At 36.2% G+C, this 27,243-nt stretch overlaps 1 protein-coding gene across 4 annotated transcripts in view; it reads right to left on the bottom strand.

The window, feature by feature from the left end:
- The window catches only part of MARK1 (microtubule affinity regulating kinase 1), a 118,330-nt gene that overhangs the window by 6,635 nt on the left and 84,452 nt on the right, over positions 1-27,243 (bottom strand). For 2 of the 4 annotated variants that reach the window (XM_020284332.2, XM_020284330.2), the window contains exons 9-16: positions 27,091-27,210; positions 18,900-18,999; positions 17,721-17,833; positions 14,992-15,145; positions 14,521-14,714; positions 6,566-6,666; positions 5,124-5,288; positions 3,886-4,137 (exon numbers count right to left, since the gene is read on the bottom strand). In XM_020284332.2, the coding sequence (XP_020139921.1) occupies positions 3,886-4,137; positions 5,124-5,288; positions 6,566-6,666; positions 14,521-14,714; positions 14,992-15,145; positions 17,721-17,833; positions 18,900-18,999; positions 27,091-27,210 (1,199 nt within the window). Of the gene's footprint in view, positions 1-3,885; positions 4,141-5,123; positions 5,289-6,565; positions 6,667-14,520; positions 14,715-14,991; positions 15,146-17,720; positions 17,834-18,899; positions 19,000-27,090; positions 27,211-27,243 lie in introns of all 4 variants that reach the window. The other 2 variants (XM_012791529.3, XM_020284331.2) reach the window with 1 other exon arrangement.

Raw genomic sequence — 27,243 nt, forward strand, 5'->3', positions numbered from 1 at the left:
TTTAAAATAAGCAATTAATTTATTTCAGAAGTTATGCTAACAATTCATGCACATGATAAAAATACTAAAGCAAATCCAAAGCCTATCCAAGCAGGTGAGTCTAAAAACACAGATTCAATCTTAAACAAAAACACTGATCTTACCTGTATATTCACCTGTGAAATAAAATCAGGAAAACACTACTAATTGTCCTTGTGTTGAATATAATTAATATTTTTGAAGTCTACCAAAATTTTAACCACTTTGTTGTTTTTAAAGGTAATTACATATCTTGTGACAGAGAGTGAAATACTATTAAATAGTTGGGAAAAATCGCCAACTTGATTTCTTAAGTTAATGTTGTCTTGCCATTCCAGGAACATTTTATTACTTATGTAAAATCAATGCAACAGAAATAAAATCAGTGCCCTCTCCCATCCCTCAAATTAAAGCAACACATCCACATACCAAGCTCTAAAAATGGTTTAAATGGTTATTAAGAATATGAATGCCTCATGCTTTTCAAGGTCTTTAACTGGCCTCATGCCTCTCAAGGCCTTTCTTAACAAACATATTGCACAAAAACCATTTTTCTATCTGAGTTAAAGGATAATAAAATGTATTCTCACATTCAAATGGAGTTTCTTAAATTTCTATTTTTAATAACTGGCATTTTTATTGGGAAGTATAATAAAATTCAATGCCATCTATATCAATCTTTTCTATTATAGCACACTGAAAGAAATAAAACATTTTTGAGTAGGTTCAAAGTGAAATGTACATTTTCAGTTACATGTAGGTGAACTGACATATACAGAAGGGCAGTGTACCAACTTGGCAAGAAAGAGCTGTTGACTCCTGCTGCTAAGATAAAATTCCTGTAATAGGAAGGGACATAAGTTTCACTGCACTTTTCTGTCCTATTTATATTTTGTCTTATAACTCACTGTTAGCACATATCTATTTTGCTGTTGCCAAACTTTAGGAATTAGGAGGGAAATGTCCATCAGACCTTACTTCCTCTGCTACAAGTAGCTGAAATAGCAATTGGCCCATAGCCTAGTTCCTGCCTACCTGGTTGCCAGTAGGAACACCGACTGGAAGAATTTCTGCTGCTTGGCAATTGTTTCAAACAGCCCAGGAAGTGTGCTGTAAGTAGGCATGGTGGGAGGCAGATGGGGCTACAGAAGGCACAGCTGGTTTTAACAGCATATGCAGCATGGCATGGTTCTCTAACACTTATACCTAATACCTTATATATAGCAACATATACTCAACTGAACAAGTTAGATTATTCCCTAATGGGCTAAGAATGATCTTTTGTTAGAAATCATAAGGTTTGGTGTAAAAGAAGTAAGCCATGCAGGTTATCTTGGGCAGAGAATTCCAGGCAGAAGGAACAGCAAGCACAAAATCCTGAAGTGGGTGTGCCTGGCAGACCTGAGGACAGTCGGGTGCCTGTGTGGCTGGTGTGGAACCAGCAAGGGGAAGAGTAGGAGAAGAAGAGGGGGAAGAGGTCAGAGCATAATTGGGTGGCCAGACAACATAGGGCCTTATAGGACACTGTGAAGGCTTTGAATTGTATTTGGAGCAAGATGAGAGCTAATCAAGGGCTTTAAAAATCAAAGAGTGACACAATCAGACTTACACTGCTGACAACCCAATAGGAGGACAAGGACAGAAGCTAGGAGACCTAACAGGAGGTGCAAGATGGACAGTGGTTTAGATTATGAAGGCAGTGGCAAGAGTGATGGAAGCAGCCAAATCCTGGAACTGCTGTGAAGGTGGCAGAGCCAGCACAGCCCACCCATGGCTCTCATATGTGGCATGAGGGACAGAGGTGTCACGGTTAATTCCAAGGTTTGTAATCTGAGCAACTAAAAAGGTGGTGCTGTCATTTCCTAAAATGGTAAAGAATAAGGGAGGGGCACATTTGGAAGAGGACTGGGAGTTGAATTTTGAACACATTCTGTTTGAGAGTCTATAACACATCCAAATGGAGAGGCTGAGCAGGCAACTGGACGAGTCTGCAGTTCTGGAGAGAGATCTGGCTAAAGATATAATATATCTGGGAGTTGTTCATAGATGGAATCTAATGTCATGAACCTGAATGAGATCACCAAGAGAGTGAGGAAAACCTAAGAGGAGAATATGTACAAAGACTGAGCCCTCAGGCATTCTGACATTCAGAGGTTAGGGAGAAAGGCAAGGGAACCGAAAAAAGAACCAGCAAAGAGAAGGGATAGCTAGCATGTGAGCCAGGACAAAACCAGAGCCAAGTGAGAGAAATGTTTCAACCGTGTGGAATGTCTCAAGATAGTAAGTAGTTCACAGGAAGGCGCCATATTAGCCTCTCTTCCTGCTATATCAACAGCTCTTAGGAAAATGCCCAGCACGTAGTAGGTCTTTAAGTATTTGTTAAATGACTGTATGGAGATCCTTTATCCAACCTCCCAACAGGCCCTTTCTTGCTCTGACATTCTGTTTCTTGACTTCTTATCCAGAATATTCTTTACTAAGTTTTCTTTAGAATCTAATTTTTTATTGCAAGGTAAAAAGAAATATTTTGCAGAATGCTTAATGCACAATTAGTAATCCAGCACTAAACTCAAAACCTATTTTTCTTCATTTTAAAACTAATCCTATCCTGGCTTAACCACGAGAAAGTACTTGGCTTTCCAAAATGGCCTAAGTCAGCCAAATTCCAAAAGCAGAAACTACGGATAATCTGACTAGTCCCCTGCAGATGGTCAACTAACACTATCATCTAACTTTCATGCTGACTCTGTTGGTGAGCTTTCAGCTTCGTTTATCAAGTTGTCATATTTCAGAGTAATTGCCCAAATGGCACAAACTCATTTATTGATACGGTTAGAAACTAATGTTACATTTGAGGATTTAAAGTTTTAAATTCAGTTCTGTGATCCTGGGCAAACTGATCTGTGAGTCGAGTCTACAAATAGCTCCATGAAAAGGCATGGTACTAAAGCTGCTTCTTCTCTTTTCCACATCTACTCTTTGAAATCCAAGGAACACCAATAACACTGAAAATTAAGTATTTAATTAATATTCTTTACAGGAAGTATAATAATTTCTTACTCATCAGTGAAGCCTCAGTTCAAACCACTATATGACATGGAACCTTCACGTCCCCCCTTCGACAGGAACTACTGTGCCTTCCTCTGAACTCCTTCAGCAAGTTGCCCACACTCCTTTTTTAGCACACATTCTGCTTTATATCACGGCCAGCTGTTTACATGTCTTGGAAGCAGTTCTTCCAAGACGGTAAGAATCTGGAGGGCATAGATGCCGTTTTATCCGTCTTTATATCCTGCTCTGCACCTAAGAAACTGCTTTGTATGAGACAGGGCTTAAGTAGGCATTTAGTGAGACATAGTAATTAGTCAAATTTACATCAACCTGCACTGTGTTCAGCAACTTGTATCATCACTGGGCACTGTACATATATGCTCACTTTTTAGAAAAGGGTACAACTGTGAAAAAATTAAACTATATGTTATTAGTGAACAATTTAAAAGTATTTTTAAGATAAATATTTGAAGGATACATGTAAACTCATATTTAATTCCTTTTTCTAAATCAAGGCTTTTAAATAGGAGATAATCTTTGTGTTAAAACACATTTTTGGTGTCAAGTTTTGCTCTTTCCACTTTATTTTACAGAATTTTAAAATTCTTATTTAGTCCATTTTTTTGTTTCTCTCTCTTTAGGAAAAAGACTTTGTGTCTTCCTGGATTTTTCCCCTTGCAACTCTGTTAAAAGAGCAGCTCTAATGAAATGTCATGAAACCACTTTGGAAAATCACTAAAAAGATTCAAGAAAAAAAATCAAGTTTCCTTTATAACTCACAGAGGAAACAAAACACGACAGTATATTGGGACTGACCTGCGAACAAATTTGGATGTGATTTTGCTTATTATACCAGTTGACGTTCCCCTTCTGGCGTGTGCAAATGCGCCCGTTTCGTGGGACGGTGAAGCAGGTGGCCCGTTATAAGCTGCGCTGCGTCGCTCCCGAAGCTGTTCGCCATGGAAAGTGCTTCGACTGGAACTCCCTCGGGGAAACCGGGTCCGGTCTGGAGTGGAAGCACTAATACTGTGAGCAGATGGGGAAGCAGCAGGCACTCTCTGGGTTGTACTGCTGGGACAAATTAAGATATATTATTTAGAATAGGACAGCAAAAGCTTTCAATCATGCTAAAAACTGGAGGAAAAAAAAAAAGGCTATGGCTACTTCTTTCGGCCCTATTTTATTTGTTCACATTAGAGATGTAAGATATGGGTTAATTTTATTTATTATATCATTATAAAGGGATAAAATTTCAGTTTGAAACTAAATGTCTTTTATAAAAATTTGGGCACCAAAGATGAAGATATTACTGAAACAAGGAAACAAAGACAAAGGCTTTGCAGTAAGAGGAATGCCAAACCAGGGATGTTACACGTATTTTTTTTTACTACTTTCAATTTAAACCAGGTCACAATGTAGAACACAGATTTTATTGTTTATTAAAAAGCCTTTGAGTAAAATCATTTCCGATTTCCAATCTAGGCACTGGTGATAGCACAATGCTCCATGACACTACCAGTATGGCCAACAAACCTAACGATCAAAGGGCTAAAAAGTTCAGATGTTCTGAATTTGAGAGATCCTAAAATAGACAATAAATATTATATATAATTTTGTACCTGAACCCTCTTTGAGTTCACCTGTTTCACTGACAGGAAAACTAAAGCCCAGTTTTATTAAGAATAAGTAACTGAGTCAGGACAACTACCCAGGGGTTTCACCTCCCAGTCTAGTGTTTTTTTGTCTGTGTATTTAAATCATAAAAAAATTCAATTTACCTAAATGATATATTAGACAGCAATACTTTACTTGACAGATTTAAAATAAAATCTTTAAAAAAAATTCCTCTAGAAAATGATTTAAATTATAAGCAATATTTTCATTAACAGCTAAAGTAGTACACAGTAAGTTCATGTTACAATTCAACTTTTCTTCTGCCACAGACACTGAATCTTTTCAGAGAGCTCTTAATGTGGTGGTGACTATCATTTTCACATGGTGCTATAGCGGTTAAAATTCTCAACAAACAAAATGAAAGGTAACCAACACATTACCCAGGCCGATAAGCTTCAGAGCCGTCTTTAATGGTTGGCAGTGTGACTTTAATGGGATGACCAGAAGTGGACATGGACTTCTGGTGGCGGGGTCGTGCTGAGGGGACAGCAGAGGCCACAGAAGAGCCTGCGGAAGGAATGCTACTCACAGACATCTCTGTAAGGCTTTCGACATAGAGCAGTTGAGAAGACCGTGGAAATATAAAAAAGAAGGAAAACCACAGTTTACTAAACTTTAACAACTAGATTTTTAAAAATCCAGATTGACTAACACTCTTCATGACTGAAACACTTAAAAGAAACTAACATTAGTGGCATTATTAGTGACTAATAAAACAATATTCTTGTTAAATCTGTACAGGGTGAATTTATCACTATCTTCTATGAAAAAGATCTCACACATACTCTCTGTATGTGAATATGAGAAGGCACAAAATTATTTTTGTGGTTGAATGACAGTTTCAGATAAAATGATTATATTTGGAGACACTTTTCACTACCTAAAAATCACAGTTTGTATGATGTGTTCATTGCAGTTCACACAGTAAGAATTCATAATTATTCAAAAAATATTACTCCCAGAACCATCATCAAAACGCTTTTAGATCATGAATCAACATGTTAACTGTTGTATATTAAAGGAGTTGCAGATTAGGATTTAGTATAGAAAAAAAATCATAAGTCTGAAATTAATTTACAGTTATCTTTCTAGCCTAAAAGATGTTATGTCCAAGGAAGATACAACACTTATCTTTGTATGCCTTACAACACTTACTTTACACACCTGCTAACTGAGAAGGAACAAATGTAAGAGTGGTCTGTTCACTCTACTGAAATGACTAGAGCTAGTACTAAGAACAGGACTTTATTAGAATAGGCTCCATGTCTTTGTACTATATTGATGAGCGGTCCTTCTAACTCATGATGGAAAGAAGTTAAATTTTTTAAATAATAAAAGTAATATGATTTATTATCATTTGAAAGAAAACACTTTAAGAATTGTGTGGTTCTCAATGATCAGTTGAGATGGCCATATTTCTTTAGAGGAAGGAAAATAAAGCCTTTATTGTTTAGACACATAATTACTTGATGGAGGGGGCCAGGGAAGGAGGGAAGAAGGAGGCAGCAGGTACATAAGAGAGTAGATTCATATTATAAAGATTAGATTAGGATGGTTTGACCTGCTTTGTTATAGGGAAATACTTACTATCAGATTTTACTCAGAAATTCACAGGGGAAGAAATTTACCTCCTGATTTCCCTAAATATTTTCCCATCCTTCCACGTTGGTACAGAAGGGGAGATGCCTTAGTAAGAATGGTTGGTTGCAATCTTATTACTTTGTATTTCCTCTTCCCTTGACCCATTTATTTGCAGTCATTTCAGCAAGAGCACTAACAGAATAATAGCAAAGTTATTACTACTTGGCACTACAACTTTTACCTGTTGTCTTTTCCATTCTGTAATGCCATGTATCGATCCGTGGTCCTTTCACAAACATAGGTATTCCTTCTTGCCATGCTACCTCCAGGATATGCGTTGTTCTGTAAGAAGGCAAAAAATTTTAAAATTGTAACTATATTTGTGGAAAGTCCAAGAAATGAATTTAAACTGGTTTTGTAGAATTTTAATTGATCAGCATCTTATATTAGTAAGATCTATCTCCTGCCCCTCTCTCTGTGTTATTTAGATTTCAGAAGTAAAATGCAAAGCATAACAAAGTTTTAGGAGGTTTAGCTTACTCTCTTATAGCAGTAGCCAGCAGCTGTTTGGAAGCAACAAGAAAGCTGGGTTTGTATTCACTCTCTCCTGTGAGCTGGTGGTAGGGAAATGGCACAGCAGGGGTACAGGCAGCCCTAAGTTACTGGGAGCTAGAGTCAACCCCACACTGAGTATCATCACCAACAGGAAGCTGTGGCATGAAGACAGCACGCCCACTCGGAAGCCTGAGGGAACACCCCACCCCCAGCCAATGGGAACAGTAAGGAGACTAAAGCTCCAGGATCAAAGGCATGCTCAGCTGAGGCCACCAACAGAGGTCTGTACAGTGCCAGAGAGGATATTTCCTCTAGTCTCACTCAGGTTTTGGCCAAAAGGCAGGCCAACTCTGAGGACCTTTGGAGAAAAGAGAAAAAAAAATAAGCAAAAAGGAATAGATAGATGGGTGATTCTCCTTACTACGCACACAACATTTGACCTATAACCCCTGTTGTTGTGCATACCCAAATCTTGACTAGTTACCAGCAATAAAATATTCACAAATGATTTTCAAAAGGGATAAAATACTCTTCTGTCTAATCCTTATTCCAACAGAAAAAAAAAATCCCTAGTTTTGGCTAATCCAGCTTTCACTATTATTATTATTATTATTATTGTTTTGAGACAGAGTCTCACTCTGTTACCCGGGCTAGAGTGCTGTGGTGTCAGCCTAGCTCACAGCAACCTCAAACTCCTGGGCTCAAGCGATCCTCCTGCCTCAGCCTCCCAAGTAGCTGGGACTACAGGCATGCGCCACCATGCCCAGCTAATTGTTTCTATATATTTTTAGTTGGCCAATTAATTTCTTCCTATTTTTAGTAGAGACGAGGTCTTGCTCAGGTTGGTTTTGAACTCCTGACCTTGAGCAATCCACCCGCCTCGGCCTCCCAGAGTGCTAGGATTACAGGCGTCAGCCACCGCACCTGGCCCAACTTTCACTATTCTTTAAAATACATAATTAATCTAAATTTGTTTAATCACGAAGGCTAGAAAGATGACATTTGCTTGAATTCAGTTTGGAGAAGGAAAAAAAATCACATATACAAAATTGTACAGTGCAGGTTCCTAGGAGGAATGACTCTTGTCACCAGTTACATAAAAAAAAGTATAAATTACAAACTAAGTACCTAAGTTGTATTTTCCCAAGCTAAATTTAGGATATGTAAAAGTTAAGCTATGGAAGCACAGGCTCACCAAATCCATTTGACACAGGTTCCTATAAAAAAACACACTTTTATAGCTGATCTTCCTAGTTCAAGTAACAAAACTCTAGTGCAGGGGTCCTCAAACTTTTTAAACAGGGGGCCAGTTCACTGTCCCTCAGACCGTTTGAGGGCCATTGGAGAGTGTGGCGCACATTCCACACATGCGCACTGTGGGCCCGGGACAAGTTGGCTGCTAAGCAGGACAGGCAGTGGTGGCAAAAACACAGAGCGGCCAGATAAATGTCCTCAGCCCGCCCTATGTGGCCCTTGTCCCGTAGTTTGAGGACGCCTGCTCTAGTGACTGCTGAGCAGGTAATGCTCCTTCTGTTGAAGATGTGGGGATCAGGTGGAAACTACCCTTGCAGACTCCTGAATTCTAGTTTGGCAACTTCCCCAAAGTGGAAGCCAACCGTATAAACAACTTCTTTGGGCTTCTTTTACAGTAAAGCAATTATATTTCTATAATTATATACTTTTTATATATAATATTTTATAATTATTATAGAATTTTTTAATCTTTCTGAGTCTCCTTAAAGAAGTAAACTCTCCTTTTCCTCATTTTGTAAAAAAGTTGATTAACATTTTTCTTAGAGTTCATGTCTTAGTCTATTTGGGCTGCTATAACAAAATACTACAGGGTGGGTGGCTTATAAACAACAGAAATTTGTTGTTCACAGTTCTGGATGCTGGGAGATCAAGATGCTAGGAGATTCAGCATCTGGTGAGGGTCTGCTTCCCAGACAGCTGTCTTTTGCTGTAATCTCACATGACAGAGGGCAGAATGAGTTCCCTCAGGTCTCTTTTATAAGGGCACTAATCCCATTTGTGAGAGTTCTGCCTTCGTGACCTAATCAACTCCTTAATGCCCCAACTTCTAATATCATCACCTTTGGGATTAGGATTTCAACATATGAATTTTGGAAAGGGACACAAACACTCGGATCATGGCAGTTCACAGTTTATATTATGTATTGTTCAAACACATATGATAGATAACATGGAAAAGTACATTGACAAGTTTTATTGTCGTCTTGATTAAAAAACAGCATAATATATTTTTATTCTTCCAAGTTTCTTGGCTAACCAAGGGTTTTCTATTAACTCCCATATGTCATTTTTGAATGCGAATTTCTAGAAGGAAAATCCTAAGTTCCCTTACAAATAGTAACACTCTGCAATGGGTTTGACTGTGCCTCCCAATGTTCCTGTGTTGGAAAATCCCTAATGCCACAGTGCTGGGGGGTGTGGTCCACTAGAGGTGATTAGTTGATGAGGGCTATGACTGCATGGATAGTTACTGTGGCAGTGGGTTAGTTATCTCAAGAGCAGCTTTGTTACAAAAGCAAGTCTGGCCCCCTCTTGCTCTCTGACCTCTTGCCTTTCTGCCACGGGATGACGCATCAAAAAGGCCCTTGCCAGATGCTTGCACCTTGATACTGGACTACCCAGCGTCCAGAACTATGAGAAATAAATTTATTTTCTTTATAAAGTATCCAGTCTGTGGTATTCTCTTATAGCAACACAAACGGCTAAGATACACTCCTATCATTTATAGCCTGTGATGGTTATGGGTGATGAATAAAGAAACAGATGGTTCAGATAATTAACCAAAACTTTCTCTAACCATTAATCTATTTAACTCAAGACTCTCCCCTTTGATGTCTTATCAACTGCTCAGTTTAAAATATTATCTGACAATACAACCCTTAAGTTAATATACTAATGTTAAATAATACTGTCACAGAATCATACTTATAAGCAAGAGGCTTTACTATTTAATAAAAAAAGTTTCTGATTTTATAGATAATAAATTCACTACCAAACTATCGCCTACTAAATTATCTATGAAAGTTATGGATATTATTTCTTTTTCCATTAGAAAGTAAGGAGCCATGTCACATCATTTGAATGGATTAGGTATTTTCCAATATACTCCATTTTGCTGACAAATAATAGAGTCACTTGTAAAAATGTTCATGTGTTCAGTCAATAATTTACAATATAACAGAGCTTAAATCGTAAACTCTCAAGTTCCTTCTACCTTAGAAATTACCTCAAAAAAGGCACTAAAGTTGTATATTTTGGCTTTAAAGCAGGGGTTAGCAAACTTTTTCTGTAGAGTCGGACAGTGAATATTTCAGGATTTGTGGGCCACACTGTTGTCAGTACTGGCCCACTACTGGGCCAGCAGTCAGGAAAATGCAAATTAAAACCAAAAGGGCATGTGTTTCTTTTTCCCCTTCAGATTGGCAAAAATTTTATAGCTCGGTAATATCCAGTTGTTGATGAGCTTGTGGAGAAATAATTACTCTCAAATTATCCTACCTAGAAAATTATTCCAATAGCATTTATTAAAAATTTAAATGTTCTATCCCAAGGATGCACACACACTCAAGGACATCCATTAGAACACCTCAGAGTTGGAGCTTTTGGGGAGGTGAGTGGGAGTGAGGACGGGCCCCCGCAAAGACGAAGGTGACCGTGTGCCATGCATGGGCTGAGGAGCGTGAGGAGCCCGACTCTTCATAGCTGGGGTTCAAACAAGCATGGTCATGTAGACCCCGAGGTTGAACTTTTGACAATATATTTAACAGAAATAGACTAGTAACATAAATGTACAAGGATGTACACTCTGAAAAATGGAAAACTCTGAACACCTCACCAAAAGAAAAGTTGAATAAAGTATGATATATCTATCTATTAATACCAATGAAATAATATACAGCTGTTAAAAAGATGCTGATCTAGAAAGACCCCATACTATTGTAAGTGAGAAAAATTAGAATGTTATAGATATAATATGATTTCATTTTTATAAAAAGTAAAATACAATAATCCTGTATGTGTATGTATATTCACTTATATTTTCTTTAACAAAGGAAAGCCTATAGGAGAATTTACCTTAAGTAATTAGCACTAGTTATATATTGGGAGTCAAGAATGTAAGGTAATGGAGAGAAAGAGGAGACTATTAATTTTTATTTTAGAAACTTCTGAATTGCTAAAATTAAACAAAATATATATTTTGGCTTCTCCATTGACCAAAATTAAAATAGTAATTTTTTAAAAATCTAGTATTAAGTGGCTAAGAAGGGAATTTCTCTACTTGAATCTTTTGGCTTATATTTTAGAAAATGAGGATAAGTATGGTCTAATTAATCTGAATTTAAACTAATCCCTTAATTTTAATTTTTTATCCCTTCTTTAAACTAATAAAGATGCTTTTTTTTCTTTAAGACAGAGTCTCACTCTGTTGCCCAGACTAGAGTGCCATGGAGTCAGCCTAGCTTATAGCAACCTCAAACTCCTGGGCTCAAGAGATCCTTCTGCCTCAGCCTCCCGAGTGGCTGGGACTACAGGCATGTGCCACCATGCCAAGCTATTTTTTTTTTCCTATATATTTTAGTTGGCCAATTAATTTCTTTCTATTTTTAGTAGAGATGGGGTCTTGCTCTTGCTCAGGCTGGTTTTGAACTCCTGACCTTGAGTGATCCTCCTGCCTCAGCCTCCCAGAGTGCTAAGATTACAGGCATGAGCCACCAGGACCGGCCACAAATATACTTTAAACACCCACACCATATGCTTTGGCACTAATAATTCAGAGGAAGCTATTGTGTCAATACACAACAGATTAAAAATATGAGGAGATAAGGTTTACATGTGGAAACACCAGTGAACAAAACAAGACACCCTATAAATAGTTAAGTGTTAAAAAACAAGGTATAGTAATCATAAGGGCTGATGAGATTTGTAGTAGTTAGTCACAGGACACTCCATTCAGGAAATAGGACTAGAAATGACCTATAGAAATGGGATTTCCATAACGTAAAGTGGGAACTTTAGGCAAGAGCACCACATAAAGACAGGCTCGGAGACAGGCAAAACTGAGTATGCTCATGGGAAAATAAAACCAAGCTGAGTCAAATGACAGGTTAATTAGGGGAGTGGTAGAAAATACAGGACCAAATTCTTTCTTTCTGCTTTGTTGGGTGCTGACACTGGAAACTGACCTCCAGCTAATGAAGGACATGATGGCTTCCCTAGGAAAATTACTTAAAAAAAAAATACATTAAACCCTATTATAGTTGAATCATTTCCAAACATATAAGTTGGGAGGTAAGTGGTTATACACATAAATTCTTAAAGTGGTTATGCACATCTGTTTCACAGACTAGAAGGTGATAATCTAATGATATCATACAAACACATTCAAATAATACATAATCATAATATAGTCAAAAAAGGTATGGCCAGGTGTGATGGCTCACACCTATAATCCTAGCACTCTGGGGGGCTGAGGTGGGTGGATTGTTTGAGCTCAGGAGTTCGTGACCAGCCTGAGCAAGAGTGAGACCCCGTCTCTACTAAAAATATGAAAATTAGTTGGACAACTAAAACATGTATATTAAAAAAAAAATCAGCCGGGTATGGTGGTGCATGCTTGTAGTCCCAGCTACTTGGGAGGCTGAGGCAGGAGGATCGCTTGAGCCCAGGAGTTTGAGGTTGCTGTGAGCTAGGCTGATGCCATAGCACTCTAGCCCGGGCAACAGAGTGAGACTCTGTCCCAGATTAAAAAAAAAAAAAAAAAAGTATGGCTTCAATTGACTAAATGAAATACTCTCTCTTGGGGAGTTTAACCCATTTGCAATTAAGGATATATTCGGCTTTTTGGTATCTTCATGTTTTCTGTTTAAGGTACTTTTTTCCTCCTGTCCATAGGCTAGATCAAGGTTTTTTTCCCCTCCTTCTGTTGGTTTAAAAGTTATAATTCTATTTTTGGCCTTAAGTTCCTGAACTTGTGTTTGCTTACCACTATTGATTTCTTAAACTTGTTCCTGTCATCTGCCTAACAAGGTGTGTGTTTATATTCTTTTAATCTGCACCCCTATCCTCATGCTCTGGATATTGCCCAGAATTTTGGTTTGAAGTTTCATTATTTTTCTTTTTCTGTGTATGTTACTACATGCATAACTAAGTCATTTGATGACTTTCAACTTGTATATATTTTACAGCAACATTCTAGATTTATTTCTCTTCCTGTAAGACTACTTCCTCCAACTATGGTGTTTTCAAGTAGTCACTGTGTAACCAAACAGTTGAGACATTTTATGCCTAGAATATGTTATAATACCTTCACATTTAAATGACAATTTAGCTAGATAAAAAATGATAGGTTTAAAGCACTTTTCTTTCAGTACTTTAAAAATATCACTCCATTTATCTTCTGCATCCATGTTGCTGTTAAGAAATCTGAGGTCAATCTGAATCTTGTTCCTCATTTTGGAATCTTTTAAAAGTTTTTTGATTAATTTTAGTGTCTATACATTCCACTTTAATAAGTGCAGAGTCTTCTAGCTTCTGTTTGCTATTCTGAGTCATTTCAATATGAAGTCTTCTCTTCCTTTATTCATTGTTATTATTATTCAATTATTTCCTCCCTTTCATTTTGCCTCCTTTCCTTTCAAGATACCTACCCTGTTTCCCTGAAAATAAGACAGGGTCTTATATTTATTTTTTCCTTAAGAAGACACCCTAGGGTTTATTTTCAGGGGATGTGTTATTTTTTTTAAGTACGCTACAACAATCTACATTTATTCAAATATAGTAAGTTGTCTTCTTCTGGAACATCATCATAACTCTCCAAACCTGGAATTCCATCCTGAATTTCTTGCGACTCTATTTCCTTTAGAACCATTGGCCCCAATCTCTCATGTTGAGCAACAGAGCTCTCATGGGACAGATGAGAAGGGCTGCTCATCTTCTTTACCGCTCCTCGATGAAAATTCATGTTGTGCAGATACACTGTGTAACCACACCCATCACGAGGTCTTATTTTTGGGGTAGGGCTTATATTGAGCAAATGCTTAGAAATTCTGCTAGGGCTTATTTTATGGGTAGGTCTTATTTGTGGGGAAACACAGTATTATCTGAATGTTGCCGATTCTATTCCTAGTCTTCATATATCTTAGTTTTCTTTTGTATTTGCTATCTCTATTCTTTCCTATTGTCTTACAGTAGGGCATCTTAATTTCCCTTCTAGCTCCCTTTATATAATTTCTATAATTTGATATTTTAAGTGAATAATGTGAGGTAACTCTATAAACTAATTATTAGCTGAGTCTACCTTTAATAAATAGCTTATTTGTAAATATAAGGTTAAATGTGGTAATATAATTTTAAGCAAATATTACAAACAGGAAAAAATGAAGCAGGAAAGTTTAATGTTCCATTTTGTGGTGAAGTTAAGTGTTATTTTAAGAATTCTCATTTTCTTTTGTTCTTAAATTGCATTTATGAGAAGCTCAGCTCCCTCTGTGTGTTCTTTAAATGGATTCATTTAAAGATTTTGAAACATTAAAAAAAATAAACTTTTTACAAAAAACTCTGAAAACCAACAAAGATAACAAATTGCAATATACCAGACTATTTACTCACACTTGGAATAGTTGAAGATTTTTTCCTCTCTGGCCCTACAAGAGGGCTTGCGGTCATCTCGCTTTTTGATCCAACTGTTGTGCTGCCGAGTTTTCGAGCCACATCTTTGTCCCACTCCTCTTTCTGTTCACTTTCCACGCTGTTAGCCTGAGGTCTTTTGGTATATGATACAGCAGGAGGAATGGATGGACCAGCTACAATTTTACAAAAATTAGTATAATTAGCTGAAAAACTGAAATATTTTCTTCTCACAAACAAAAACCCTGTACTAAACTTATCTTTATTTGCATGTTTTATGCTCTGAACTAAGATTAAACTGATTAAAAACTCGGATCAGTCCCTGCAAAGTAATATAAATGTGTGAGAACTGGATGACATGAGCACACAGAGGTATGAACATATGATGTTTAAAAAAACATAAGTCTGGGTAGAACCAGTGTGTCTTTTCACTTATTTGACTGTTTCCCCCACCATGATCACTGAAACGCCGCTGCTTCTGATTTGCAGAAATGCTTCGCTGGACCTTCAGGTGAGCAGGGGACTGAAGAGTGCTGTTGTTTAAGTCACTACTGGGCCGGGATCTCTGACACAAGTTTCCACTGGATAATGACTCACCGCCTTCAAACTGTAAGATAAAGAAAGACAATCAGGATTTTAAAACAAAAAAAGTTTATACAAACAACATATTTTCTTGATTTTCTGAATACTTCAAAGCTATATAAGGAGTAATCAGAACTAAAACAGTGTGGTTTTGGACACAGAACTTCAAGTTGGCAAGCAGGAAGGGAGAGAACATCAATGTGAATTCGTAGTCATCTGCTATCATGTATAAATCCTTAGTTTAGTCAAACACCAAGTAATAGCTACCAATTCCTGAATGGTTATTGTATACTAGGGACCCTGCCAAGCTCTTTGTGTATATTACTTTGTTTACTCGTTACAACAAACCTATGATGTATTAACCTGCACTTCAGAGATGGAAAAACTGAGGTTAAGAGAGTCAAGGGATATTGTTGAGATTCAAACTTAAGATAAAATCTAAAATCTTAAATACACATACATATGTCTATACACATACATATGCACATACACGTGTACATTCACATATATATATTGTTGTTTATTTTCTCCACATTTACAAAAACAATTGTTGGTTTATTGGCTTTGATCAGGAAATTCATCTACTTAGAACTGAGTGCAGTTAATTGGGGTTGATACACCACCCCCTCCCTATAACACAAAAGTTGTTTGTTACCAGCAAACTTTTGACTGCATCACTGGCATCCAATGGGAAATCTAAATTCATATAGAGAGGACACTAATGACAAAAAGCAGAATAATACTGATGACAATTATAATAGATAATAGGTAAAACAGAGCACACAGTAATCTGCTCAGAACTATTCTAAGGACTTTACAAGTATTAATTCATTTAACCCTCTCAATGAACCTAAAAGATAAGTACTATTATTATCCTCATTTTATAGATAAGGAAACTAAGGCACAGAAAATTAAGTAAACTGCCTCAGTTGCATAGTTAGTGGCTGTGCTGGGGTGGGGATTCAAATCCAGTGAACCTTGCCCCAAAGTTCAGGCTCTTAATATTTACAGTACCCCCATTAGTTTATATTCGATATAATTCATACTTTAATTCATGCATGGGCCCTGCTGTATATTTATAAAATTCGTGCTTGCTTTATATTGAAATTAGGAGGAAAACTAAAGATCTTAAGAGTAAAATTTTAAATCTAAGTAGAAACAGTTCAAAGCCTTTAGAAATAACCATTTGTTCTATTTCACACTTAACATTCTCTTGACTTGGTTTCCCTGATACCACATATCTAGCTGTTAGTGTCTCTACTGAAGTTCCTCTCTTCCATTATGATAACACCTACCTGGTGAGTTTACTGAGAGGATTAGATTAATTAGTACTTGTAAAGTCCTGAGAACAGTTCCTGGCACATTACCGTGTACAGCGTGTGCCCCTCTGATGATGACTCCAAATCTATTAGTTCTATTCAAATCTCTCCCTCCAAATCCAGATCTTTATATCCAAATGTCTACTAGATAGCTCCATCCAACAGGAATCTCAAATTGAACCCAAACTGAACTTGTCTTCCCCCTGAAATCTACACCTTTCCTATCTTGGCAAAGGTACAGATTTGTACCTTTGCTAGAAATCTGAGGGGCTCTTATCCCTTAATTCCAACTGGTCACCAAGTACTACCGTTAATTCTATCTCTTACATGTCACACAGACTCATTTTGGTGGGTCTGACATCAGCCTGTTGCAGGTACCCAGTATCCTGTCCATCCCCCTAATCAGAGCACACGCCACACTCTACCGTACTATTGACTGCTCATCTCCCCTCTGGACCAAGGGCTCCTTGACAGCAGAGACTTTTCCATCTTTCTGTTCACAGTACCTAGTATAGTTTCTGGTGCAGGGTAAGTTCAATAAATGTCAGCTGGAATGTGTTGCTTCACTAACAGTTACTTATAAATAATTTCAGTTTTCTATAAAATGCCTCTCACAGATGTCTAATTTCCAATAAACTGTCACTGCTAGGCTGTTCTTGACTCTCAATTTATACCCTCTATATTTGCTTTCTTAAAGGATCATTTGCTTTCATAGTTCACAATTTATAGACAGTTATTTCCTGAATCTAACTCATTATAGATCTCTTCTGGCCTTGAGAATTCCCAACTGAATGTAACAAAGCCACTTGACACTACAAGGGAGAATATCACCAAACAACCTTTCCTTAGGTTGCCTGTTATAGAAATCATTTAAAACATACATTTTTGTTTTAAATGCTATCACTTCCTGTTTCAGTCACTGTCTTTTCTGCACACCCAGAATAACCATATTACCTTTCGTAGGGGTGTTGCATTTGGATACACAAGTCTGGGGGACACCATTCTCTGATGACTAGGCTGTAAAAGGTGCCTGCCTCTTGGAGCTAAGCAAGGTGATAGGTCTGCTTTTTCATAAAATCTTTCTTGGAACACAGAAATGAAATCAGTTCATAATTTAGCATCTTGAGTTTTTTGAATTCCAATAAAGATGAATGTTAGGGTCTTTATATTATTTTTGATGCCATAAAGAATAGGACATATTCACTAGCATTCTATCTTATACTTAGCTGTCATGTAGCTAAAGAAGTGATTCACATTAATTTAAAAAGTTGAAAAACTTACTTCAGGTGGTTTTCTGCCTAGAAGAATATAGGTAGCCATAACTTCATCATATTTCTGGTTTATTAAGGCGTCATTTATTTCATCTCGTGCAAAACCCATGGTGACCATAATGTCTAGAAATTTTAAAAAAAGACAAATTTTCTGAAAATGGGTTTATTTTAGTAAACAAACAAAAATAGGCAAGTTTGCTAATACTGGATATAAAAACTAAGTCATAAAAATTTAAACTGTAGTTTTAATTATAAAAACTTCTGGATTATTAACCTACAGATACTTTATGTTCATGGACACTGTATGTTCATAATTTTTCATGCAGAAATTATCTACATTATAGGTTATATATCCACAGGCCTACTCAATTTCTCAGTGCCTAGTGCATTCCTGAGCTGTCTTCCTTTGTCTAGTTAGAGACTGTGTCACTCTCTGTGTCATACACAAAATTCTCACTCCAACTCATCTTCAGCTACTCATGGAGTGGCTTCTCTCCTCTCTTAACATCTCTTTCTCATCTGCAGTAGGTTACTCTTCTTTGGGAGACTTGAACCTCCACAGATGTTCTGATCTGGTTCCTAACACTCTAAAATGCTCTCCCCTGCCACTCTGCCCTTGAGCCAAATAGGAACACAGTCGGAATGACTTAGTTGTGAGTCTCTGATGGCTCTGGGAAGGTATAAAGAAATGAAGAGAACAAGTTAGAAGCAGAGTGCTGGCTGGTATAGGCGGTAGCAGGACTAGTGGGGAGGGGGAATGGACCCTGCTAAAATAGTGGAAAACAGAAAGTGAAAGCCAAAGTGTTCAACTCTTTTAATTCAGTGCTCTGTATTTTTGGTTAAAATACATGCTATGTTTGCTGATACTTATAAGTCTAACCAGCGCTGACAGATATATTTATCAGCCATTCCTACTGTGAGGGATCATGGAAAGGAAAGAATTAAATTTATCTACATTAATTTTTATATCATTGTCGTCAACCATTGAGTTAGACTATAATATACGTGAGAACAAACTAAGGAACTTGAAATTTATAATTGTTTAGCATATTATCATTAAGATGATAATGCAAGTATTTTTCAAATAAAAATTGTTTCCTATCTATATTTTTAAGTACTATTTTGGTAGACTAAAGAACTCTTACCCATAGTCTAGGGACAATACTTCTCACAATATTTAAATACTTACCTATTCTTTTTGTGTCATTGAAATCTGGATCAGGCTCAGTATATGGCTTTAGTTCTTCTTCCTCATGACCAACATTCATCCATCGATCTTTCATTATTTGCTAGGAAATAAACTCTACATTATGTTTGGTCAATCACAACATTCAATGACTTATTTTAGCAAATGTGGAATTTACTGATTCACTCAACAAGAATCATGTGACGTTTTCAAACCAAGGTTACTGCTTGTAGTTTGATTAGTGGGCCAATAAGAGGTGTAGGACTTTGGGACACACATATGACAACTGTGACTATTATCCCACACACTCACCAAATGTACTGATTCAAGACAGCATGCCTCCCACCTTCTTTCAAACGGAATATTTTCAAATTTGAACATTTTAACATAAGAGCTTACTGATTTTAACCTCTATTTCATATTTTTACTTTCAAAATTAATAGATTATAATGTTTTTCCTGGTCTTCTATCAAATATACACCTTATTTTAAAATCACCACTTACTAAAACATTAGGAAAGAGGAAGTCATGGGAAATAAAAATCAGGGTTAGTCAGTAAAGATAGCTCAGACAGTATGGGAGAGGAGGGTGGTCAAAATTTAAGTCTGGAGTTAGGAATTAGGCAAGAATCAGGGTGAAAACCAGTTGATGTGAATTATCAGAGTCAGATGTAAGCTGAGGCTGTAAAATAACAGTAAGTCCCAGGCTGTTAAAAGGCAACCTAAGTGAGAGCAACCCACATAAGAAAATATTTGCAAACCATGTACTGGATAAGGGGTTAATATACAGAATATATAAAGAATGCCTATAACTCAATAACATAAAAGCAAATAACCTGAGTAAAAACTGGGCAAAGGAATTGAATAGGTATTTCCCCAAAGAAGATATACAAATGGATAACATGCATATGGAAAGATGCTCAAATCACTAATCATCAGGGAAATCAAAACGACAGTGGGATATCACCTTACATTCACATCCATTAGGATGGCCACTATAAGAAAACACAAAACACCCCAAAATAGCAAGCATTGATGAGGATGTGGAGAAACTGAAATGCCTGTGAATTGCTGGTGAGGAGGTAAAATGGTGCAGCTATTAATACCATGGAGGACAATATGGAGGTTCCTCAAAAAGTTAAAAACAGAGCCACTATATGATCCAGGAATCCCACTTCTGGGTATCTATCCAAAAGAACTGAAAACAGGATATCAAAGAGCTATTGGCACACTTATGTTCATTGCAGCATTACTCACAATAGCCAAGATGTGGAAGCAACTTAAATGCCTTTGACAGGTGAATGGATAGAGAATATGTGGTACATACATACCACAAAATATTATTCAGTCTTAAGAAAGAAAAATCCTATGATACACTATAATTTGGGTGAATCCTGTCATTATGCTAAGTAAAATAAGCCAATTACAAAAAGATAAATACTGTATGATTCTATTTATATGAGGTATCTAAAGTAGGTAAACTCATGGAAATGAAGTAGGATGGTGGTTGCTGTGGCTGAGATGAAGGAGAAATGAGGAGTTGTTCAGTGGTTTTAGCGTTTTAGCCATGCAAGATGGAACATTCTGGAGATGTATTGTACAATGATGTGCATATAGTTAACAATACTGTAATACATACTTAAAAACTGCTAAGAGGGAAAATTTATGTTATATGTTTTTTACTACCAAAACAAACAAACAAAAGTAACCTAGGAGAATTTACTACATTCATTGTCAGACAATAGGGAGCTGGGACATATTTGAATAATTCTGTACTAATTTAGAAAAATTGTTAATTTTTTATTACTACAGAATTCTAGGTTTTCATTCTAGGTGCTACCAAATTAATTTTCTTTTTCCAAGTCCTGTAAAGTACATTGCCCATCTCTAAACTTTATTTGCCAATATGCTACTAATTAGAAAAATAACTTACCATATATAGATCGTTTGAGCCTAATTCTTTGGCTGACTAGGTACCTTCTCCTCATTTATTAATATTTACCCGAAGTCAATAACTAGAAGACAAGGACTTCAGGACAGATCTGTAACAAGTGGGATCTAAGACTATCTAAGAATACTACTGTGCTGGATAGGAGGATTTTTCTAAGGCATTCGTCACATGATACATATTTAAAGTAAATGTTGTAGATAATTCATATATTTAAAAATATGATCATACAGGCATGTAACTCTTAAAAGATTACTACTACCTTGATTTCTTCACTGCTTTGAGCAATGGTAACTTAAGTACATTATCCAACTAACTTAAATAAAAGTTGACCCACTACAAAGTTTAAAATAATAATGGTACCACGTGTCTCAAGTGATTATTCACCAATAAGGAAAAAGTGCTGGGGAGTGTGCACATGAGGAGAAAACAAATGGACAAAGCAAAGTTGCAAATTCCTGCCACACAATTTCTCAAAACATTAAGGTCCTTCTTGTTCCTCACCTCTCCCCTCTCAAACAGTATGTCTGACAGAAGCCTAGGCAAGAGGCAGGCACCAGCACCTGTCGAAATAAAATTCTGTTGGCAGAATTTCCTAGGTTGGAAGGTGAATACATAAAACCCCTCAGAGAACACAATGAATGACTTAGGGCAGCTACACAGTACCAACAATTCCTCCCACATCTACCAAGCTCCATTCCAGGCCGTCTACTCCTTGATACCTTTTTCCTGATTCACTTCCACAGCTGGACTGCATGAGCAGCAGAATTAAGGAAGGCATATGGAGGTAGCAGGTCAGCTGATGTTTAAAAATTGAAGTCTTTTAATATATAATATATATATTTATTATGTATATAAAACAAATTCCTCCCCTCCACATATATACCAATACAAACAAAGGAATCTAACTGTCTTTTTACTAACACATAACATTTTAATGGGAGCCCTTTGGATGTTTTCATTATGATGAATGAGATTGGACAAAGAAGAAAAATAAAAAACATAAGCGAGACAAATACTTCTGGTATACACAGTTTTGGTATACACAAAACTGGTATACACAGTTTTGCTTCCCTTTATTATTCTAGTCATTGGAAACAACCAAGAGTCTATTTAGCAGTTTGTCTCACACCAACAGCTATATTTTGAAACAGAATAAAAAAATCTCAGAATGGAAGGTAAAGGTTGAAAAGAAAAACATTCCCTTAAATGAGGGAACATGTGAAGGTTTTAACTCTATTCATTCTAAATTGGAGAGTCTTTACCTAGAATAAAGTACAGAAAACAACAAAATATAGATATATGAAAGAGAAGAGAAATATGGAAATACCTGTCCCTAGTTGTGTGAACCTCATGCTTATGCAAAATTCTTTTACAGTAACCACAAGAGTTGACATTATTAAAAGCCAGGGGAGAAACATCTCCAGGAAATGAAAGTACTGCATGATAGGAGAGAGCTCATGTAACTTTAGTGTGGGTGATTTTAGACAGGGTATAAAGAACTAGGCCAACAAACTGCACTAGACATGGGAACTAGTTGAATAAACTAATCTAATCAGATTTCATTTCAGATATCTCTTAAAAAACTAGAGGATAAACAAAATTCCAAACTTAACAAAGTTTACTCTAGCCATCAGTGCCAATGAACATAAATGACTACTAACTTACTATAGAAAAGTAATACTAACAAAATAATCAATTCAGATGAATTATGAGGAATTTAACTATGGGACATATACTCCCTATATTTAGGTGCACATTAAAAAAATTATGAATTTGGGATGGCCAGATGGAAATAATTTTACTCAAATGGTTTCAACTTTCATAAAATATACTATTATGTTTCTGAATTTATACCTAGAAATCGTTTTTTCATTTTAAAAAAATACTACTTGGGGCTGGTCTGAGGGGAGTGAGTTATCTCACTTGATCGTTCATAGTCAGTTACAGATTGAACTCCTTGTTCTACTACTTCCCCCCTCCTCACTACTGCACTTGACTAGTCTTAAAATAAAATACTACTTGATTTTTTGCTTTAGTGTCATTTTTAGTACACAGATATAAGTAAGATTTTAAAGATTATCTTAGTAACAGCTGAAAAATAAAGTATTAAAAGTCAAAATAAATACTTTTTTTTGAAGACAAAAGATGACAGAGAGAGGGCAATAAGAACTTTGCTTCAGGCTCAATTTTTGCATTATTTTGAAAGGTAATACAGTCTATGCTGGAAAAGGAAAGAGTATGTACATGGAGGGAAAAGCAGGTAAATTCTTAAGTTTCTTTCTAGTATAAAATCTATACATACCAATATTCCAAGAAATAGAGGGACAAAACCCTAGTGTACAAAATAAAACACAGATCCTTTTAAAATCATGTGTGATACTGTCCTCTCTCATTATTAGTGCAATTAGGAAGAGCAGACAGTATTTATATACACAACCTGAAAAAATTATATAATTGATTGTTTAGATCAAGAAACAACTATAAGCCAACCAAGTAGAACATGAAACTAATTTCATTAATTGTATTTTCATGGAGGATAAATAAGGTATTTAACTTATAAGTCTTTAAGAAACTGTTTAATTTTTTAAAAAAAAAATCGTTATGTCTGGTAAGCAACAGTAGATGTGTAAGTTACATAAGAAGTTTAATAAGACAAGAAGCAGCCATGCAAGATTCTCTAAATCAAATTTCAATAGTAGCAAAGCATATAGTGAAGAAAGATTAGTGGTTACTCTAATCAATAATTCATGATACTCAAGTAACACCGAAAAAAAATACACGAAGTTCCATTTTTGTAAAATATGGAATCAACAGGGAAAATATTCTATATTAAATATATAAGCTGATACAAACTCAAGGGTGATGAACCAGACTCTTTCATACAAGTACTCAAGAGACACTGAGAGCTTATACATGAAGAAGCATAGTCAACCTATTCACTAAAAATATTCCTATTTATGACTAATAAAACAAATATAAATTAAAACAATTATAATAAACCATATTACTACCATGAAGGCATCAAATCGTAGAACTTATTATATCCAACACTGACCAATACTGAATTATTAAGTTGTGAAGAATAGGTACATTGAAAAACTTTGGGTCAAACACATCTTTTGGCAATGACACATAACAGGTCTCATCAGATCACTTATACACTTTGACCCAGTAATACCACTCTGGAGAATTTATCTAAGCATATACTCCAAAGGGGCGGAAAGTACACTATGGTACTTTTAGCAAAAATGATGGAAACAACTCAAATGTACAGCAAGCAGGAAATAAATAAATTATAAGATATAACCCAAGGAGAATAATGTAACTATTGAAAAAGTTACTCAACTCTTATAATAAAGAAAAAGTACATTTCAAAAACCTTTAGGTTAAAAATGCTGTATAAAAAGTTATGTTTACACACTGAGATGAGTGTTTTAAAAATAGCTGTTTTTTAATAGTTTACAGGTTTGTCATTGTAAAGCTGGTATAAAAAATAAGAATGAAGATGAATACACTATCTGAAGTCACTGATATTTCTAGGAGTTTCTTAAGGTTTGGTGTAAGAAATACACACACACACACACATACACACAAATATATTGAATTGGTGTTAGTCTAACAGAGGGAATGAGCTGAAAAAGGGTAAAATGTTTTACAACTTGTCTTTTCAAGCACCCCCCTCCCTCTTTTTGGGTATTAAAACCTGCATCCCTGCCAAAGGCCAGCAATCAGAGGGGTAGGGGAGTGTTCTTTGTTTTTTGTACCACGGAACTGTCCTGGAAGAGGTCATGAGATTGTCTTCGACAGAGATGGGGTTGATCAGAACCATCAACTATAGTTAAACAGCAATACCCTGAAGCTGAACTCCCCTTTCCCCTTTTAAAAGCTCTGTGCTTCTGCTTATAGGACAATGGCATTTTAAGATACGAGTCTGCCATTCTTCTCACTTGCCAGCATATTCATAAACTTCTCTTTCTTTCTCCAAAAACCACTTGTCCTTATTCTTCTGATGTGGCCTCAGGGACAAATGCTGAACTTCTGGTAACATTAGGTTTCTCTAGAAAGTCACTTCTGGGAATTGTGATGCAGACCAGCCTTTATACAGTGATATCTGCAGTTATTATGACAATGTATGGACCCATGGTTTCATGGCTGAAAAACTTAGTTTTGATAAGCTGGAACAGGTAGTTCCAGACTATATTCAAATACATTAAATTGAGCTTCTGATGATCAATTGTTTCAATAGTAACAATTTGGCTTTTAAATTTAACTCAAAGCACTCTAAAACTTTAATCCTCAGCATTTTAATGCTAAGGATGAAGACTAAAACATTTGACTACTATGAATTAATCATCTTTGAGGCATGAGCACATCTTATCAACTGCCCACAGATTTGTAAGATATATTCCCCCCAAATAATTTCTGTATGTTCTTTCTGCTCTGCTTATTACCTGAGCTGCTGGTTCAACTCTGAGCATTTTATTAAGTGACACTCAGGTAAAGTGGGTTCCTATGTTTAAGTGGGTCATAAAGCAGGACTGAGAGAGACTTCTGTTGTCTGAAGTTCTACAATTTTAGAAGTGATAGTAGAGTCAACAATTCTAACTTTTTAACTATTTCACATAATTTCCTATGAATAATGATTGAAAGTAAGTTTAGAAAAGCAGTGATATAAAAGTGGGCTTTTTATTGTACATATTCTCTATTAAAACATTATTAACATATGTTTTTACCCCCAAAAGAAAAACATAAAAATCATAAAGAACTAATCACATGTAAATAAGTAATTCAGTTTAAAAATCTGATAATTGATCCACTGATACAAAGCATTTAAGATAAAAGATAATTTCCCAATGGAAGTCACCATCCCTTAACTTCCATCAAAACATAATGTATCTTTTAGTAAAAAATATTTGTGTAAATAAAATTACAAAGCCCAAACTAACCTGAGAGCTCTGTACACAGGGATGGCTCACTATAAGGCTGCCTCCTAACCAGCATGGAGTCCGTGCCAGAAAGCCCCATTGCTACACTAAAAAAGTACAGTTCATATGAGGTTAATTCTGTGAATTTTCTACTCTTTCTATTAAGGCAACTAAATGAAGACAAAAAACACTAGTGAATAAAGCATGCTGAAACTCTGAAATTATCTTAGTACAAGCTAAAATATCATTCTTAAAAACAGATGGGGGTAAAATAATCGAGAAATAAACTATTCTAATTATAGTGCCAGAAGAATAAAAGGTTAGACATTTGGTATTCGAACTTCTGATATTATTTGGCTGTAATATAGTTAGTACATTTATAATAGTATCTATTATTATAAATGACTTCACATGTGGAATGTATGTAGGCAACATAACAGTGTGTTAAGAAATGAAATACTTGGCCAGGTGTGGTGGGTCACGCCTATAATCCTACCACTCTGGGAGGCCGAGGCAGGCGGATCGCTCGAGGTCAGGAGTTCGAGACCAGCCTGAGCAAGAGGGAGCCGCCGTCTCTAATAAAAATAGAGAGAAATAATTGGCCAACCAATATATATAGAAAAAATTAGCCGGGCATGGTGGCGCATGCCTGTAGTCCCAGCTACTTGGGAGGCTGAGGCAGTAGGATTGCTTGAGCCTAGGAGTTTGAAGTTGCTGTGAGCTAGGCTGACGCCACGGCACTCACTCTAGCCTGGGCAACAAAGTGAGACTCTGTCTCAAAAAACAAACAAAAAAAAAGAAATGAAATACTTGTTTCCAATATAGTCTACTTAAATATTTGTAAATTTTATATACTAAAGTTGAGAGTTATTAAATTTTTTCATATCACATAGTAATTTTGGATATAGCTCTGATGCATTCACTAGATTAGAATTTTCACTATCTTCTTTTGTCACTGAAATATTTATTGAGTATCACTAAAAACAAAGTTTCTTTTTTGGACCAAGCAATTTCTGACAGACGCTACGTTTTCTTCTTTTTCCAAATAAAAGTGAATTTTATCCCTATTTTTATGTTGTTTTAATTTAATGCATCACTGTAGGACAAAGCAGAAACAACAGATTTTAGAAAAACCTACTATGACAACTATTGAATAGTGAAAGAATCATGTCACTTTCCCCACCTCTAAACAAAAGGCAAATTAGATGATTTGGCAAATTTCCTAAAAAGAACACGGGGGGGGGGGGGGGGGGAGATGCTCTTCAGTTCCTGGAATATTTTAATTGTTAAACTTTAAATTTGGGTTAAACATTACTTACTTCCAAGCTGCCTCTCTTTATTGGATTTAGCACTAATAATTTCTTCAGAAGATTTTCACAGTCGGTGGACATATAGAAGGGAATACGGTACTTCCCTCTTAAGACTCGTTCCCGCAGTTCCTTAAAAAAAGCAAAAGAAAGCCCTTATCACCG

Source organism: Microcebus murinus, chromosome 23 (genome assembly GCF_040939455.1).
Source record: "Microcebus murinus isolate Inina chromosome 23, M.murinus_Inina_mat1.0, whole genome shotgun sequence".
NCBI lineage: Eukaryota > Metazoa > Chordata > Mammalia > Primates > Cheirogaleidae > Microcebus > Microcebus murinus.